The following is a 12,751-nucleotide window of genomic DNA, read 5'->3' as shown; positions in this document are numbered from 1 at the left end:
GCACGCACTGTGTGTGCAGCGCACTGTATGCGCTGTGCAGTGCTGCGTATATGTACTGCACGGCTGCACACATACACACTGGCGCTGCATACAAGATGCATACACTGCACGCACAGCGCATATAACGCGGTGTATCTGTATATACTCTACGTGTTGCATGCGTTGCACGCACTATATGCTATACATACACTGTATGCAGTATACATAGCGCGTACATACAACGCGTGTAGCATACAGTGCGCGCATAGCATATATCGTGTGTATAGCACACAACGCATACAGCACACTGCATACACAGCGCATATACAACGCATATATGACGCATACATGACGCATACATGACGCATATAGTGCGCATACAACGCACTCAACACATGCATGCATGGCATATGGCCGGCTGTGTGCACAGTGCGTGCGCTGTGTGTGCGTGACATACCGTGTATACGCGGCGTGCGCGGCGCGTCGAGCGCGAGATAGTGCGCATGGAGCGTTGGCGGGAGGCTGCGCGAGGGAAAGGGCGCCTGCGCGTCGCCCGCGGCAATCTCGTGTGCGCCCATCGCCAGCGCAGAGAGAATCATCGATCGCTGCTGCACAGAGATGTCGCCCGTAAAGTACTCGTCAACCAGGTACGGGGCAACGGGGTCCGGGCACGCGGCCACCAACGCTGTCAGCGCTGCCAGCTTGTGCTCGACAAACCCCCGGAGCCCAAACTCGTCATTAAGTGCCGCGAGCAGGCGCGCCAGCGCCAACGCATGGTGCGTAAGCTCGGTGCCAAAGGCCGCCTTCCGGCGGATCAGCGCCGGCGCCGCGTGCAGTGCCGCACGCAAACGCGGGTAGGACGCGTCCCTGAGCATCGCGACGAGATCACGTACATATCTGGGCAGTGAGCAGCGCCCAGCACGCGGGGGTACATACACAGGCGCTGCAACCTTCTCAGAGACAAGGGCTGGGTCGTCGTCAGAGTCCGCAGACTCAGAGTCCGTCGAGACGCTTGTGCTCGCTGGCTGCGGGCACGCGCTGGCGTCGGGCGGCTGCGGCGCCTCGGCGGGCGTGGAGAGCGCGATGCTCCTCCACCAGTCGGCCTCAGGCGCGCGGATGTCAAAGGTTAGCCACTGCTGCGGGCTGCACGGGAACAGGCGCCTCGTAAGGGCTTCGCCGACGACCATGCCGAGGAAGCGTGCACGCTCTGAAGAAGCGCCAAGCCGATTGGTGAGCCCGTCGAGGTACGGCGCAGAGTGGGTGAAGGCGTGCAGGAGACCCGGCGGCAGCCGGGCAGCGAGCAGAAGGAGAGTCTGTGTGAGGGCTAAGCCGTCAGCACAGGCGCAGCACCGAGCACCCGGGACAACAGACCTTCCTGGGCGGGGAGCGGCGCGTGAGCAATAAAGAGCGTCGATGCCCAGCGCGTGCAGAGCGCGCGTAGCGTGTCGTGTGCGGCGGCGTCTGCACGCGTCAACGCGGCTCAACGCAGAGTTAGGGAGCGTGAAGTACCACCGAGAGAAGCATGGTAGGAGGAGGCGACGGCTTTCCGGAGAGCGAGGGAAGCAGCGGGTGGGCGGAGGAGCCAGCGCGCAAGGATAGGCGCAAGGCCGGGGTCGGCGGCGCAGAGCGCGGTGAGGCACTCAGTGAGGCACTCAGCGCGGGCGGCATCAAGCGAGGAGAGGAGTGTATGCACATAAAGGGTCTTCTGGGCGGGCGGGAGTAGGCGGGCGACAGCGTGGAGTGAAAGCAGGTCCGCGTGGCACACAGCGGGGGGATCGACGCGGAAAAGCGAGGCGACAAGCTGGGCTGGCAGGTTAGGGCAGTTAGGGCAAGAAGTTAGGGTAAGGGTTAGGGAAGGGTTAGGGTGGGCATACCGGTGTAACCCAGGGAAAAGAAGCGGCTGAGGAGAGAGGAGAAGGCGTGGAGCATGTCACTGCGAAAGGAGGGATGGGAGAGGGACGCGAGCATCTCGCGTCCAAAGTGGCGAGCGTAGGCGGAGCCGTCGGCGACCCAGAAAACAGGGCGAGCGGCGGGGTCAGTGTGCCGGCAGAGCGTGTGTAGTCCCTGGGAGGCGATGCCGAGGAGGCGACCGCCGGCGACAAGGGAGACATACTCGTTCCAAGCGAGGGAAGGCGGGGAAGCAACGGCCAAGGGCTCCGGTAAGGGCTCCGGTGACTCCGGTGCGTCTGCAACCGGTGCACTCGGTGCAACCGGAGTGTCTAGAGCCGCAGCGGCCGGTGCAGGAACGGTGGGGTGGCAACGCAGCCACGTTGGTATGAGGTTCCCGTCGGAGCAGAGGATTTCCTCGAGGATGGCGAGGAGCTCGCCGATGTGGCAGAAGAATGCAGGGGAGCGCATTGCAGTGCACAATGCGGTGCCCTGTGCCTCGGAGAGGCTTTTGATCCTCATAAGAACAGCCTTAATACCAGCAATGCCGCCCAGGCAGGTGCAGAGGGACCTTTTGAGTTTTTCGGTGACCGGGGATGCTTCTTTGGAGAAAACCAGCGGCAGGTAGGCAGGCAAGATGCAGTCCACGAGAATACCCGTTATCCTTGCGCTCTGGTGGGCCTTGGTGTCCCCCCTGTCCAGCATGTGGGCCACGGTCTCCAGAGCCCGCAGCAGCTCATCCAGCGACGGCTGACCATTCAATACATCCAGGACGGTGTCTGCTTCAGAGTGTTCCTTTAGGTCGTCTTTCAGAGCCTTTTCTCCCATTTTCTCCCGCTTCAGACGCTTGGCAGACGCAGACAGCTCGGAATCCGCTCGTGGTTGCGCATTTTACTCACGCTCAGCTTTACGTTGCAGTGGGCACGTGAGAGTCACGTTGTGTCACGTGACACATGCTGCAGACGAGCACGCTTGGCGATACGGTGGGCAAATGGATACAGCACGCGTGCAGAATAGACATGGAATATACGTGTGGAGTGTGACTGTCTGAATGGTCGTTGTCTGTTATCTCGTGCAAGGCAGCGCTATATTTTAGCCCACGACGGTGTATTCGAACGGTCTTCGAACGGCGTATTATCGATTGCACTCAGTGAACCCGAACGCCGTAACGAACACCGTAACGGACGCCGCAGTCTAAATGGTTTGTTGGGAGAAAGACGTGGAATAGAGGAAATATGCTTAAACACTGGTCTTTTCGTGACGAAGAAGAAGTACGCAAGATTTTCCAAAAAAACTTGCATACAGTGTGTTCAGAGGATATCCAAAGTCGGTGACTACTAACAAGCAAGGCGATTGCTTAGATAGCGCAGGGTTTGCAGAATGTGCGACAGGGAAAACATTTTCCATAGTGTGGAAATGCCGGCAAGAAAAGCGTCGAATGAAAGAATGCATGCGTTTAAAGTAAGATATAGTCCGTATACTCTTTGTCAATATCTTTTTACAGCTCAGTGCACATCGGGAAAACTATGATCGTGCTCGAGAAACATATATAAAGCTAAAATTATCAGAAAAACAAAAGAATGGCGAAGCAAATGAAGCGAGTGGAAATTCAAAATAAGGCATACGCGGATAGAGACATATATATATGAATATACAATGCACTTGATTGAATAGAAATAGTTAATCTATATCGTGATATAGCGGAGGGTCTAAGCCTTTTTCTGTAATTGTAACCATAGTCCTGTATATGATTTCATGTTTTTTCTACACTTAAAGTATATCGTTAGCCTTTTTTAGAAGAGTGGCTGTTGAAAGCATCTTTTTTCAAAAAGACACCTCTTTGATCCATTTACGTGGTTTCTTTCTTACGGTTAAGCAGACTTTGGAAAAAATTAGCAAGTGCTTCGTTTTGACTCTGGTCTTTAGCAAGTGAGGGTGATATTGTTCTTGAGAGAGTATCACTGGACTTGTCTGGAGTCAGCATGGGCGAACTGCTTTCAGAACGCATATCCTTGACACTTTAGAAAAGAAAAAAAAAACACAACTTACTCTCAATTTTTGAAGTTTTTCAACCACTTCATCGGTATCTAACTTCATACCACACAAATTTAATTGAGCCGGAGGCACTTGTGTATCTGTAATATTTTTCTTACTCTTTGTCGGACTTTCTTGTGTCTGAGTTTTTGTTTCAGTCATATTCAATTGATTTAAAAGGAATTCTTGCAAAGGCAATGCTGTTACTAGGTTTTCCGTCTCTGAAGAATCGAAAGAATTATTCTAAAACGGTTAGCCGTTATTGATACTTGCATATCATTCACTTTTCTATAATCCGATATCACTTCTTCGTAGATTTGTATGGCACCGAGCTTTGTTTTATTCACATCCGAATTCAAATCCAAACGCCATCCTTCAGCCACCCCTTCCACATCAAATCCATCTTGGATAATACGAATCTTCCCCCATGAATCCCAACCTGCAGGTACAAATATCTGGTCTCTATCAATTACATTTGCTTTAGGCGGAGAACTTATGTCCATATATATCTGGGGAGAAAGAAAAAAACTATCAAGAATAGTATACAATAAATTATTTAGCGTATGTGGATATAAATCAGACGTATAACAAAGCGCACCGCCATCTAGCATCGAATTAATATTTACAAGAAATAATATGAATTCAACTACGTTTCATAAGTATCGTTCTAAGGAATTGTTGGATAAAATCGAAATGTTCGTCTTTCAAAAGTTCATCCTTTTCAATCGTAGCCATATATTCCGACTATATCTAGAACATCAAAACTTGATTAATTTAAAAAGAAAGAGTATTACGTGATTACAAACACATATCAATGGTAGCCCTAAAGGTTCATCATATTGACCCGATTCCAAAGGAATGGTTATTTGATCATTACAATCGGGATTACTAGGTACCGGCACTAAATTTTCACCATAAGTTTGTATTTTATGTTTCCCTAAATAAGCATGTTACTGGAATAAATTCATAAGCCTCATATACTTGCATGTTTCCGTCAATTTGAAAACAATTTGATCATACAATTCTGAATTTGATTTAAAGTTCCCAATAACTTTCTTTAATAGCTGTATCCAAGCTGATATTTCATGCAACCATTGCCAAGGACTCGTCCAATCAAGCAAAATACAAACAATACAATTTTCAACAAACTCTGGCGTAAAAAGCTCAGAAAGTATCGCTTCGGATACCAAATGAAGTTCTGAAATCAAATACACTTCGATAACAGCTAATATCTCTTGTTTCACATGTTAAATGAAAAAATCCATAACAACCACTTTCTCAGATCTTACCCCCATGATCCGGATCCACAAGCTCAATATACGTATAATCCATAAGATACGTTGGCGGTACTATTTGCTCCTTATCTCGTGTAAACGAATCCTGTCCATTATACGATCCAGCTGCTCGCTTTAAAGAAGAAATCCACTCAGTTGCACCCTTATTCTCCCCTCCTGTAATACAATTAAATCCGTACGCCTTTTAATCATCAAAATACCAACCAAGCAAAACAATATGCTTTAAAGGTGTTTTTTTTACAGAAGAAACAGAATTCAAAAGATTTAGCCATAAATTGGAAGAAGTAGAAGTTCCATCTACTCCTTCTAACACTTCTGATACTGCATTTTGAGCATAAAAAGCCTTATCCATCAAACAAAAAATGAAAATCAAAAACTGATAAAAAGAGAATATAGAGCACTAATGCAACGTGAACCGATAACACGCACATATAGTGTCCAGATATATTCAATCGCCTAATAACTAATCAAAAACTTTATAGAAACATGATAGAAATAACTAAATAATAAATAAATTTCAGATAAACACTGAATAAAGTTTAATTCAAGTTACATCTAAACATATAGCATGAAAGCTAAATATTATACTAAAAATTGAGTCTTAAGTACAAAGTTAGAGTGCAAATATATTAAAATTATATATAAAAAACTCCAGTATATCCCTTAATAATATTGTCTAAACAGATAAATATAGTTATTATAATATATAAACTTTATTTCTGTACTCAATTTTTCGATAAGATAAAATTTCGAAAAAAAACTACAAACATGTAAAATAGAATTAAACAATAATAAAACAATTTAGAAATAGATTATTTAAAGAAATGGAATTTTAAAGATACACTGAAGTTAACTTTTCAATCTTCATATTCAAGAAAATATTTGTATAAAAGAGTTGATAGACTCATAAGTATTATAGACTTTATCTTGATTAAATGAGCAAAGAAGGTATGTTTTCAAAAAACTTGATATATATAAACTTAGAATTCTCAGAATTGGATCGATTGGTATCAGCGTTGTCAATAATTTATACAGTAGACGCAAATAAAACAACAAGAGATGAAGCACAAAAGGTAAGATAAAAAAGAATTAAAAGTAAATACTCGGAAAAAAGAATAAAAATCATTTTAAGAAATCAGGAAACAAACTTGAAGATGAAAATCATATTAGACATTTCTCAAAGGGTTGCAAAAACTCTACAAAAATGAAACACTAAAACAGCCCTAGTAAAACGTAGAACTCTTCTAATATACATAACAGTTTCTAGATGAAATAAAAAATAATGAAAATTCATGGAAATATGGAATTGAACTTACACAGTTCAAAGATCAGCAAATGGATACGCTCCGACATTTCGGATTAAATTTGATTGAGCATAATATACGATATAATTGGGATACATATACAAATGAGGATAAGATATATATACGAAACTACATAGTAAAAATGTGTTATGATGTTGTGCTTTCCAAAATAAATATAATTTTTTAATATTTTTAGGGCGTTCGTGATGGTACATCTCATGAACAGCAAGAGGCACATTATATTAAACAAAAAATATCTCAAATACTTAGCAAAATAGTAAAAAAGGATTGGATTTTTATTTTGTACGATATAGATTTAACATTACAAAATATGTTTTTAGCTTCTGTGTGTTTTCTAATTTTTTTAAAAAAACTTACAAACAATAGCCTACAGCTCGAAATATATCACTAAATACAATATTGGATTTGATCGAAGACGTGTTTCAATCCAATGACAATTCTCATTTATCAAAAATGCCTACTTTATCGGTCGGTATAATCTCTATTCTTTGCTCTTCGAACGTTTTAAAAACCATATATCCAAACGATCTACCCAATCCACTTAAAATCCGTGAAAACAATTTAGGATGGCTTAACATTTTCAAAAAAAGTATAGAAAGTTATTTTAACATCATTAATGCGTCGTCTTTTCCAAAAATAAGTGAAACCGATATAATACATATTTTAAATTGCTTAAAAAGCTGCCTATTTTGGATCCCAACAGAGCAAGAACAATTATTCTTATAACATATAATCTAATTCTTCTAGATCAGTTTTAGAATCTGAAATATTGAACCAATTATGTTTTGCTTTATTACACGGAAACATAGAAATAAAAATGGTATATTGATTTATTTTGAAATTCGAATGTAACACTCAAAAGGCTTCTTCAGATTGTCTTTATACTCTTTTTGTTCGTCCATTATCTTCTGAAAATAAACTCTTAGAAATAATTTATTCTTTCTTTGAACCTAGTAACTTAAACCATTTACGTATTGTAATTGAAGATATATTTTCTCAAATTCAATCAGAAAAACATACTCATTTTGACGAAAAAAAATATTCATTTCTCAAAAAAATAGTTGAAGTATAAAACAATTTTATTCATAATTTTTAATTATTTTATAGACTATTATTGCTCTTGGAACTTCTCATATTTTGAATAATTACAAACAAAATACTTTTCATCATTTAAATGTATACTTAGATCTTATTATATCTACTACTAAGCACCCATCACTTGTCGTATCATCTATATCTCAACCTTTTTGGATAGCATTATTGAAATCATCTTTAAATAAAGAAGAAGCAGTTGTATCAATATTACCCTGTCTACTTGATACTGCATCAAATAGGTTAATAAGAGTATAAAAATAAAATTTTTAGGTTTTTTTATTAATCATTTCTAGTATGAAAATGCTCAACAAACATTCTTAAAAAATTCTATAGAAATGAAATTTTTAAATCACGATATTGAAAATGTTTCAGAAATACATGTGTTTTGTGGAAATTATCGAAGATTTATGGTAGATCTTATACGGATAATATTTTCTATTCCAGTAAGAGTTATTTTTTAAAAGATAAATTACTAATAATATAGACAAAAGATTGTTTATCTTATGCCCAGCAACATGTTGAAAAATTTTTTAAAACATATTCTAGTTTTATAAATAATAATCAAACAACTTCTAAAAAAAAAACACCGGATTATCTTTTTTATGATAGTAATTTTACTTTTATAGAAGCTGTACTAAAAGGGTATAAAACACTAGATAGAAAAAACGAACATCCAAATGTTTGTACAATCTAATACTGAATATTCTTTAATAGTTATAGAATGATTTAAAAAAAAACTTTTCGTCTCTTTTGAAATATTGGTTCAAAAAAATAATCGATATGGATATTAAGGTTATTGGATAAAACATTAATTTCATAGTTAATAATTCAGGCACCTTTAATACTAAGTCTCCAGGTTCAAATATTAGTAACGTTTCTATGTTCTTTTGAAGAAAAAGAATTTCTTATACCAGTTTTGGAAAAAGTATATTTTAATTGTTTTGCATCATATATATTTATATAGTAGACGATATCAGCTACTGTATACCGTTATCCCGATAATTCTCTTGATGATGTAGTACAAACAATTCGCGAGTTACGTAGAAGATCAGGTCAAGAACTCCTTAGACTTGCAATGGAATTATCTGATTTATTATGGGTATTATTATAATTTTTTTTTTTATGCTAATAAAACAAGAATATATATCCTCAACTTGAAAAAATAATTTGTGAAATTATAAATAAAAAATCTAGTGAAAATGAAAATATAGTTTTTAATACCTTTTTACTAATTATCAGGTTCTTATATAGAGATATTTGCTTAAATACATTAAAATGTTATATAGTCAAAAATCAACTAATACTCAAGACGAGAAAGTGTACTATTTTCAATATATTATTACTAAATTGGTAGATACATGGAACAAAACTAAATCAATGTTTAATTTAGCAACATTTGATGGATTTTTTGACTTTTTGGGGTTACAAAAAATAACACAATATATTCGTGAGTATATTTTTTCAAATTTACTAGTTAAAGTAATTATAGAATCAAAAAATATTCATTCTGTTCAAGATTTAAATACTAAATATCTGGATATTCAAGGAAAACAATTAGTAGATGAACTAAAAGAAATAAGAAAAATGGTAATAGAATAAATTCATAGTATTTTATTACTAAATTTTTAAAGTTCTGGCCTATTCGAGGATTTCGAAAATTTGCAGATTATCACTTGAAAATTATATCATTTGAAAATAATAACAATAATTGTCTATTAAAATTATGGGAATCTGTTATTAATTTTATTCTTCCGGATATTTTTAATATAATAAGGTATTGTTTATACTATAATAACAATAATATTTAATAAAACAGACATATTCATGCATTATACAATCCTGATAATTGGACTCTCTTTTCTCCAGAACTACAGTTTGTTATTGCTCAAAGTATTTCGGAAAATTTTTGGTTTCATGGTATTAGTTTAATATCTAAAGATGAATTTTATGAAGAAATTTCAAAATCTGAAAATAAAATCATAGAACTAACTTATGGCTTTAATCATTTTTTACGAAAAAATAAAGAATATTGGTCATTTTTTTAGATTTAAAAAACTTTGGTCTAATAATTCTAGTTATATGAGTATTGGATCATTCTCTAATTTTGGAAGTTGTTTTTATAAAAATCCAAATTTAATTCAAAATATAATTGAATCATTATTTAGTGACATTAAAAGTCTTTCTTTATATACTTGGTCAAGCATTCTGGATTTCTCTATTTCTCCTTTGATAATTAAATGCCCTTATGATTATCAAGATAGCTTTTTAAAAGTATTATTACCATATTTATTTACAGAAATCGATAAAAAACTCATATCTGAATGGTCAAAAATCAAAGAAAAAGAACTTATATCTAATGATGATTTTAAGTATAATTCATTACTCATTATTATTATCCTAATATTATTAGTAATCTCGCCTTTTGCCAAAACGAAGATTTATCTGATGAAATAATCCAAGAATTATTACTTAGGCATTTATCTTTTATTACAGTTAAATTATTAAGGGAACTATTAATACCACCAAACAAATGTATTTAATTTAATATTTCATACACCTTTACTGATAAATTAATAGCACAATCTATAAATACATCGGAAGATTTAAAAACAAATATGTTTTATGTTTTACAAAATTATGTTTTTTCTCTATTAAATAATATTTATTATATTCTAACTAATTATTAAGGAAATACTTGGATCATTACTCCCTTTATTATCGCACTTGATTATGCTTCATGATACTCGCACTTCTCATAATGCAATTCGCATTCTTCAAAATATTGTACCTACATTAATGGATCATCCAAATAACCAGATCAGTATTTTTGTTACTAGTGATTTATTTAAAGCATGTCTTATGGCTATAAATGATGCTTATTTAGTTTCTATTCATCATGAAATTGTCACAATTCTAATTCAAATTTATACTTTAGCACATGAACGAAAATTTCAACAATGTAAAGATGTTCTTTTATCTATACCAGGGCTAAGTTTAGAAAAAATATATGAATTCGAAACAAAATTGTTTAATGTCAAGAATTCCAAATCAAAAAAAATAATTATGGTAGATTTTTTATCTACTTTTGGAATAAATTTAAAAAATAATGGAAAGAGTTCTCAGAAAAAACCCAGTGAGATCAATATCAGTACTTATGAAGTAATGAAACGTATTAACACTAAAATAAATCCCTTAGATACATATAAAAAAGATATTCTTGAACAAGAAAATATTGATCTTGAAATCCTTTTTAAATAAACAATAGTTACTCTTAATGCAACTTATTAAAATTATTTTTAAGCTTTAAATATATATTATTATTATAAAAAATACAAAAGAAATTATATTTTTAAAATTAATATACATTTAGATAGAACAAAAATGAGCCTCCTATTATAAAAATTAATGCTAATAAATTATATCAAGTACATATAAGATTTTTATTTTTCGATCAAGAAAAACGTAAAGCTTTTTATAAAAAAATCAATTCATTTGGAATTCGATTCAACAGATTTTTCAGTTAAATCTGAACGATCTTTTTCATTATGATCATCTTTAACATTATTTGAAGGTTTATCTGATTTTGAATTTGAAAGATAATCATTTTTATATGAATGTGAACGCCGATGATGTAAACGCTCTTCTTTATAATCCAGTGTTTGTTTTTTAGAAGATTCTTCATCATATGACGAAGACCGTTTTGATGAATATGTTTCAGGCGAAGAGTATTTTCGATGATTATGATTAGAAGATGAAGTACTTCTATAACAACTATCTTCACTGGACCTTGATGCAGATGCTTTAAAAGAATAATTGCTGTAGCTTTTACGCTTACATCGGACTTGCGAGCTATGAGATAAATGATCTTTTTGATGTTTTTGACTACGTTGATATCTATCATGAGAATGTGACCTATCTCTTTTACGACTACGTCCCCGACTATCAATAGACTCTCTATTTCGAGAAATATCTCTGTCCTTTCTATGTTTTCTGTCATATGAGCCTCTATTCCGCGAACGTGATCTGTTTTCTTTATAATACCGATCATCGTATAAGTGTCTATCTCGAGAAGAAGACCTACTGACCCTATAACTGTGTCTACGATGATTATATGTTCTGCTATCTCGTGATCTAGAACGGTAATTTTTCTGACTACGTCGTTCATTTATATCTTTACGATGAGAACGATATTCGTTTCTACTATGAGCATGTTCTCTAGATTGTTTTTCTCTTTCCCTAATAGCATTTATTCTCTCATCATTTTCTTGATCATTTTCCTTTTGTTTTTTCATTTCTTCAGATATGCGCTTCTCTTCCAACTAATAGAAATAAGACAAAATAATTATTTAACAAAGTATAAGACCTTTTTAGCTTGAAGCTCTGCTTTCTTTTCTTCAACAAATTTAGCTGGTATGCCGCCAGTACTTTGTTGAGCTGATTGCAAAAGAGCCCATAATTCTTTAGTAAAAAGAGATGCTTTTTTTTCTAAAAAACCAGTTAAATTTATTTGGATTCGTTTTGGATCAGGCTTCATTTATTACTCATTTTCAATTAAATAAAAAACTTACAAAACGTGTAGATTCAATCATTTGAAATGCAAAATTAATGACTACGTCATCTTCAAACCCTAACAAATCAATAACCTTCTGAGTAATCCAAGGCTTCATAACAGACAAATTGACCTTATCCATATCTACCTGTTCAAATATATTAAAAAAAAAAAAAACTCAATTTTTCAACCTTAACAGAGAATTCATCAGGAAATTTTGTATTCCTTAAAAGTTTTTTCTCTGCATTTGTAAAACGAGTATCCTGTTCTGAAGATATTCCCTTGACTCAATTATCAAAAAATAGTTTTAAATAACAATTTTATACTTTATAAAAGCCAGCTGACATTTTATGTATTAATAGTAGTTTTAAAACGTTCTATAATATTTCAAACTCGCGTTTGTCACTAAAACATATCTATTCAAGTAATAAAAACACGAAAATACTTACAAAGGCTAAATAGTCAAGAATTACTCTAAATTCAATAAATGCTTTTTTTAAAAACGGACAAAAACAAATTCTTCTAATGCCTTTTTCTATTAAAAAAAACACTCTATACAATAGAAATTTCTAATTTAATCTTCCTGA

General features: G+C 36.0%; 5 protein-coding genes across 5 annotated transcripts; 1 reads left to right on the top strand and 4 right to left on the bottom strand.

Annotated features, from left to right (window-relative positions):
* Nucleotides 1–146: 146 nt before the first annotated feature.
* On the bottom strand, nucleotides 147–2,694 carry T551_02858 (uncharacterized protein; the record flags this gene model as incomplete). The annotated part of the gene is made up of 2 exons (XM_018375121.1): nucleotides 147–1,303; nucleotides 1,854–2,694. The coding sequence occupies 2 exons, from the start codon at nucleotides 2,692–2,694 to the stop codon at nucleotides 147–149; spliced, it is 1,998 nt and encodes a 665-aa protein (XP_018228662.1).
* A 1,021-nt stretch (nucleotides 2,695–3,715) lies between these two features.
* On the bottom strand, nucleotides 3,716–5,547 carry T551_02857 (uncharacterized protein; the record flags this gene model as incomplete). The annotated part of the gene is made up of 8 exons (XM_018375120.1): nucleotides 3,716–3,877; nucleotides 3,916–4,143; nucleotides 4,185–4,504; nucleotides 4,551–4,644; nucleotides 4,695–4,788; nucleotides 4,855–5,134; nucleotides 5,190–5,351; nucleotides 5,400–5,547. The coding sequence occupies 8 exons, from the start codon at nucleotides 5,545–5,547 to the stop codon at nucleotides 3,716–3,718; spliced, it is 1,488 nt and encodes a 495-aa protein (XP_018228661.1).
* A 17-nt stretch (nucleotides 5,548–5,564) lies between these two features.
* On the bottom strand, nucleotides 5,565–6,063 carry T551_02856 (uncharacterized protein; the record flags this gene model as incomplete). The annotated part of the gene is given in 6 exon segments (XM_018375119.1): nucleotides 5,565–5,651; nucleotides 5,671–5,694; nucleotides 5,749–5,770; nucleotides 5,846–5,871; nucleotides 5,908–5,955; nucleotides 6,040–6,063. 6 exon segments carry the CDS (start codon nucleotides 6,061–6,063, stop codon nucleotides 5,565–5,567), a joined length of 231 nt encoding a protein of 76 aa, XP_018228660.1.
* A 67-nt stretch (nucleotides 6,064–6,130) lies between these two features.
* Nucleotides 6,131–10,873, top strand: T551_02855 (karyopherin MSN5; the record flags this gene model as incomplete). Its single annotated transcript, XM_018375118.1, has 22 exons — nucleotides 6,131–6,143; nucleotides 6,189–6,268; nucleotides 6,456–6,653; nucleotides 6,696–6,845; nucleotides 6,887–7,143; nucleotides 7,268–7,340; nucleotides 7,383–7,586; nucleotides 7,628–7,864; nucleotides 7,909–8,058; nucleotides 8,100–8,294; nucleotides 8,336–8,407; nucleotides 8,448–8,540; nucleotides 8,583–8,714; nucleotides 8,754–8,854; nucleotides 8,902–9,062; nucleotides 9,105–9,202; nucleotides 9,247–9,389; nucleotides 9,432–9,647; nucleotides 9,691–9,984; nucleotides 10,026–10,147; nucleotides 10,193–10,254; nucleotides 10,304–10,873. The coding sequence occupies 22 exons, from the start codon at nucleotides 6,131–6,133 to the stop codon at nucleotides 10,871–10,873; spliced, it is 3,621 nt and encodes a 1,206-aa protein (XP_018228659.1).
* Nucleotides 10,874–11,103: 230 nt separating this feature from the next.
* On the bottom strand, nucleotides 11,104–12,511 carry T551_02854 (uncharacterized protein; the record flags this gene model as incomplete). The annotated part of the gene is made up of 5 exons (XM_018375117.1): nucleotides 11,104–11,934; nucleotides 11,979–12,143; nucleotides 12,184–12,312; nucleotides 12,356–12,445; nucleotides 12,491–12,511. 5 exons carry the CDS (start codon nucleotides 12,509–12,511, stop codon nucleotides 11,104–11,106), a joined length of 1,236 nt encoding a protein of 411 aa, XP_018228658.1.
* Nucleotides 12,512–12,751: the final 240 nt, after the last annotated feature.

Source organism: Pneumocystis jirovecii (genome assembly GCF_001477535.1).
Source record: "Pneumocystis jirovecii RU7 chromosome Unknown supercont1.13, whole genome shotgun sequence".
Classification (NCBI taxonomy): domain Eukaryota; kingdom Fungi; phylum Ascomycota; class Pneumocystomycetes; order Pneumocystales; family Pneumocystaceae; genus Pneumocystis; species Pneumocystis jirovecii.
This window is presented reverse-complemented; position numbering and strand designations above follow the sequence as displayed.